Raw genomic sequence first — 5,897 nt, 5'->3', positions numbered from 1 at the left:
GTGGAGAGGAAATGTTTTGAGAATGATGAGGGCAATGAATGTACAAATGCGCTTTACACAATTGATGTATGTATGGATTGTGATAAGAGTTGTATTAGCCCCTAATAAAATGATTAAAGAAAAAAAATGTCTTTTTGATTCAGTATATCTTCTAGACATAGTATTAATAATGAAGAGTAACAACTTATTTTCTGTGTGTGTTTTAAAGGTACTGCTTGCTATGCATGCTAATGTTGAAGACCGAGGGAATAAAGGAGACATCACTCCCCTGATGGCAGCTTCCAGTGGGGGCTATTTAGATATTGTGAAACTATTACTCCTTCATGATGCAGATGTCAACTCCCAATCCGCAACAGGTATATATAGAATGATGCTAACTCAAAGTAGTCATCTTGATATAATTCATCATAATTTTATGGAGACAAAAATTGATTCCCAGGACAAACTAGTTGTAAGCTTACAGAAAAACTATAACCCTTTGCATAGAATCTCTGAATAAAATATAGATTCATTTGTTACCCTCAAAAGTCTGTTTTAAAAATACAGCTTAAATTCAATTTGGTCAAAAGTGACAGTTTTTCTGCTCAGGACAATTTCTCCCCCCACCACACACACATACACACACACACACAATATGCGATTATTAAAACAAAAAACTCAGTTGCCATTACATCTGTTTCAACGCATGGAAACAACCCTATATGTACCAGAATAAAACTATGGTCCAACAGGTTAGCAATGGGTTTTTCAGACATAGATCACTGGACCTTTCTTCCAGGGCACCTCTGGGCAGACTCCTACCTCCAACCTTTTGGTTAGCAGTCCCGCATGTTAACTGTGGTCACGACTCAGGATGCATATGGAGGGAAAATTATGAACTGTAGCTCCAAATTCTTTTGCCCCTTAAACATAACTCTTTTAACTTTGAATTATAGATTAACCGTAGAATATGTATCCTTTAGGACTTTTCGATCAAGTGTACTGAATAAATTTACTGTTAAGATATTCTTGTGGCTGCACTCTTTGTTTATACTAATATTTATACAAAATGTTTAGTTTATCCAGAATTTATAGGAAAGAGGAACTTTGATATCATGTGTGGAGTTATAAGTATAGTTTGGTAGTTTCCATAGACGATGGAGCAACTATATGGTTTTAAAATGTTTTCAATAATAAAAGGATGGTAGTATTAAATAAATATAAATTTTAGTTTAATTAGCTTTTTAAATGAAGCCATCTCCCTAGAAAGGATTGTAGTCAATTTTGCTGACCACTTTGCACAATGTTTGAGAGGTTAGAACAGTTGAATTCTAAACCAGTTGGGATATGAAACTAGTTTTCTTGCTGAATCTTTAAAACAATCCTCTTTAGTCTGTACTGTTGAATGGATAAACCTTCTCCCCACATCCTTTAAAAAACAAAATTAAGATGAATAGATAAGCAAAATGTAGCATATACATACAATGGATATTAGTCACAAAGAGAAATGAAGTCTTAATAAATGCCACATCATGGATGAACCTTGAAAACTTTATGTTGAGTGAAATAAGTCCATCACAAAAGGACCAATGCTGTATAATCACTGACATGAAATGCTTAGAATCGGCATCAAAGTTTCCAGGGGTAACCTAGAGACAGGGAAGAGGGGAAACTGTCATTCAGGAAATATTGAGTTTCTGTTTATTGTAATGAAAAGTGTGGCCATGGATATACCATGTGAAAAAGATATTAAATTGGCAGATTGTGTGTTATCTATATTTTTACAACAATAAAGATAATGTAAAAAAAATCAGGAAAGAAACAAGTGGCAAATCAAGTGCTAATGACCTTTTAAAGAAATTTTCCCTTTACAAAATTATGGTGGGGGTGCATGTGTATATATCTTGTTGAATGAAGTCATAAATGCAGGTTAAAGTTGTGTCAGTAGGAAAAGATACTCAAAAGAGATTGATTTACGACATACCCTGTGTCAATATCCCCTCATTAATGTAGCAAAGAAAACCCATTTCCAACTGGGATTATAACTACAGGTATAGGGGTTAGGATTTGCAACACTTTTTGGAAGACATAACTCATTGCATGACAATCCATCCTTTAGCCTCCCACAATTCATGTTCTTCCCACATAAAAAACACATTTCCCCCATCACATTATCCCAAAAGTCTTAAATCAGCCGCCAAACCCCAAATATCTTCTGCATCATCTAAATCAAATAGGGATGAGACTTTAGGGATGTTCCATCCTAGAGCAACATTCTTCATTTATGAACCTGTGAAATCTAGACTATGAGTCATCTGTTTCCAACGAGCACTGATGGAACAGGCACAACATAGACATTTCCATTACAAATGGGAGAAATTGGAGAGAAAGAAAGGACAAGGCACCAAGTAATTCCCAAACCCAGCAGAACAAATTATCTTAGCTCTGTAGCCTTGAAAACAGTCCTCTGCTCTCTGAGACCCTCTGGGCAATGAGCCTACCCTCTAGGCTTTGGATGCTGACCATATCCTCCGGATTCTGGAGCCCTTGCTCTGTCAGCTCCACATGATAGACCTGTTAGGGTGACATCACTATGTCCTTGTTTTGGGGTGGCCTTATTCTACTCTGTTTGAGTAGTGACCAACTCCCTTGGTTCTGTTCTCCTGTACCTTGGGTGTGGCAACCCTGCCCCCTCAGCTTTGGGTGGTGATTATATTCTCTTGGCCTTTGAGCTTGGCACCTTCATGCTCCAGAACTACACTGGTGAACTCTGACTCCTTGAAACCTAGGAGGCCACGGCCCCACCCTTTGAAGCCCAGACAGCCCTACTTTCTGTGTTCCTTCTAGCAGTCCTGAACTATTCGAAGGATGGCCCATTTCTTCCCTTGGAGGCCAACAGATGAAGCACCTTTGGCCTGTTTTCCTACTTGTTGAATTCCAAGGAGCAGGCTGCTTTCCTTGTCTTTTTGTTCAGAGCCTGCCCCCTTTGGTCTATGCCAGTGGTTTTCAACCTGTGAGTCATGGCCCCTTTGGAGGTCGAACGACCCTTTCACAGGGGTCGCCCAATTCATAACAGCAAAGTTACAGTTATGAAGTAGCAGTGAAAATAATTTTATGGTCGGCAGTTCACCACAACACGAGGAACTGTATGAAAGGGCCGCGGCATTAGGAAGGTTGAGAACCACTGGTCTAAGCTGATAGAGTTTCTGCTGTAGTAGTTGGTTAAATCCATCAGTCACAGACAGAACTTTGGTCCTTGGTGAGAATTCTAGGACATAGGTTCTTAGCAGAATTTTCCGAATCTTTAAGATCTACTTTAGTTTTCCACAGTTTATGTTTAAGCTGATCTCTTTCCCATTGCATTTTACTGTAAGTGTCAAGAAAAAAACATATGTCCTTTTAAGTCTTGGCTTAGAAATCTCAGTACCCAAGTTCACCTACAGGTTTTGCCTTTTGAACACAATCCAGACAAGTACTTGGCCACTTCAGAAAAAGTATCTGCTTTCTCAGTCCTATGTTTATCATTTTCTTTTAAAAACCTCACCAGAAGTACACTTAATGTCCATGTGTCTATCAACACTCTGTTGCCATATGTGTTCTCTATTATGATAGCAGCTTTTTAAATGGGTCTCTTCATTTCTTCTTGAGCCCTCACCAGAATTGCTTTTAATGTCCATTATTCTACCAAGTCTCTCGAAGACTTTTGCTATCAGTCACTTTGAAACTCTTCCAGCCTCTACTCATTACCCAACTCCAAAGCCACTTCCATATTTTAACTATTGTTAGAGTAGCACCCACACTCTACCAGTATCAAATTCTGCCTGAGTTTTCTAGTACTACTATAACAGAAATACAAGTGGGAAACTTTTTTTTTTCTTTTAAAAAAATCTCTTATGTTTACTTTTTTTCAATCAATTTACTTGGGGCTCTTACAGCCCTTATCACAATCCATTGTGTTAAACACATTTGTACATATGCTGCCATCATTTTCAAAACATTTTCTTTCGACTTTAGCCCTTGGTATCAGCTCATTTCCCCCTCCTCCCAGCCCTCCCTCCCTCATGAACCCTTGGTAATTTATATATATATATATATATTTCCCCCCCCCCCCATGTCTTACACTGACTGCTGTCTCCCTTCACCCACTTTTCTGTTGTCCGTCCCCCTGGGAGAGGGTTATATGTAGATCATTGTGATTGGTTCCTCCTTGCTCCCCGCACCTTCCCCTTACCCTCATGATATCGCTACTTTCATCATTGGTCTTCAGGGGTTTAACTGTCTTGGATTCACTGTTTCGAGTTCTTATCTGTACCAGTGTACATGCTGTGGTCTAGCCAGATTTGTAAGGTAAAATTGGGATCATGATAGTGGGGGAAGGAAGCATTAAAGAACTAGAGGAAAGTTGTATGTTTCATCGGTGTTGTACTACACCCTGACTGGCTCATCTCTTCCTTGTGACCCTTTAGTAGGGGATGTCCAGTTGTCTACAGATGGGCTTCAGGTCTCTACTCTGCGTTCCCCCTCATTCACATTGATATTATTTTTCGTTCTGGGTCTTTTGATGCCTGCCTGATACCTGATCCCATTGACACCTCATGATCATACAGGCTAGTGTGCTTCCAAGTGGACTTTGTTGCTTCTCAGCTAGATGGCTGCTTATTTATCTTCAAGCCTTTAAGACATCAGATGCTTGTGATAGCTGGGCATCATCAGCTTTCTTCACCACATTTTGTCTTCATCAATCGTGTCGGTGAAGTGAGCATCACAGAATGCCGAGTTATTATAACAAAGTGTTCGTGCATTGAGGGAGTACTTGAGTAGAGGCCCAATGTCAGTCTGCTACCTTAATACGTAACATAAACATATCTACATAGATCTATTTTCCTATCATTATATATAAATGTATTTACACATGTATATTCCTGTATTTAGACCTCTATAAATGTTCTTTGCCTCCTAGTTCTTTCCTCTATTTCCTTTTACTTTCTTCTCCCAGTATCATGTCCAGCCTTCATTTGGGTTTCAGTAATTCCTCTCGGCTACATTGCCCTTGATCTAACCCCAGGTGGCAGGCTTTACCAAATATTTTTCTTTCTTTCTTTCACAATTTAGAAGCTGGAAGTCCAAATTCAGAGTCTTCACTCTAAGGGAAGACTTTCTGTTGGCTCTAGAGAAAGGTTCTTGTTCCTTGTGAGCTTGTTCTGTTGCTGGGCTTTCTTCATGTCACCCTGCACGAATCCTTGACCCAACAAAAGCAACCCATTCCAAAATGGGATTATAACCACGGGAGTAAAGGTTAGAATTTACAGCACATCTTTCTGAGGAACAGCATTGCATCCATAACACCTGAAATGCCCTTCCTTGCCTATGAGAATCCTACTCAGCATTTTCTGACCCATTCCAAATACAGCTACTTTCGTTAAAAACAAAAACAAGCTTTTAACGAAGATGGCGCCGAAGGCAAAGAAGGAAGCTCCTGCCCCTCCCAAAGCGAAAGCCAAAGCAAAGGCTTTAAAAGCTGAGAAGGCCGTGCTGAAAGGCGTCCACAGCCACACAAAAAAAGATCTGCACATCACCCACCTTCCGGCTGCCCAAGACCTTGTGACTAAGAAGGCAGCCCAGATACCCTCGGAAGAGCACCCCCAGGAGAAGGAAGCTAGACCATGTGCCATCATCAAGTTCCCCTGACCACAGAGACCGCCATGAGGAAGATTGACGATAACAGCACACTTGTGTTCATTGTGGCTTTCAACACCAACAAACACCACATCAAACAGGCTGTGAAAAAGCTCTATGACATTGACGTAGCCAAGGTCAACACCTTGATCAGGCCTGACGGTGAGAAGAAGGCATATGTTCAACTGGCTCCTGACTATGACGCTTTAGATGTTGCCAACAAAATTGGAATCATCTGAAGT

At 40.1% G+C, this 5,897-nt stretch overlaps 1 protein-coding gene across 1 annotated transcript in view; it reads left to right on the top strand.

The window, feature by feature from the left end:
* LOC101651106 (ankyrin repeat and KH domain-containing protein 1) overlaps nt 1–5,897 on the top strand; it is a 132,734-nt gene that overhangs the window by 44,343 nt on the left and 82,494 nt on the right. The window contains exon 5 of the mRNA XM_045284743.1: nt 209–356. Coding sequence (XP_045140678.1) covers nt 209–356 — 148 coding nt within the window. The remainder of the gene's footprint in view (nt 1–208; nt 357–5,897) is intronic.

The sequence above is a fragment of the Echinops telfairi genome, unplaced genomic scaffold, assembly GCF_000313985.2.
Source record: "Echinops telfairi isolate 266 unplaced genomic scaffold, ASM31398v2 ScPeMD7_7469;HRSCAF=8507_0, whole genome shotgun sequence".
Lineage (NCBI taxonomy): Eukaryota > Metazoa > Chordata > Mammalia > Afrosoricida > Tenrecidae > Echinops > Echinops telfairi.
Note: the sequence above shows the minus strand (reverse complement) of the source record. Positions and strands in the feature narration are given on the sequence as shown.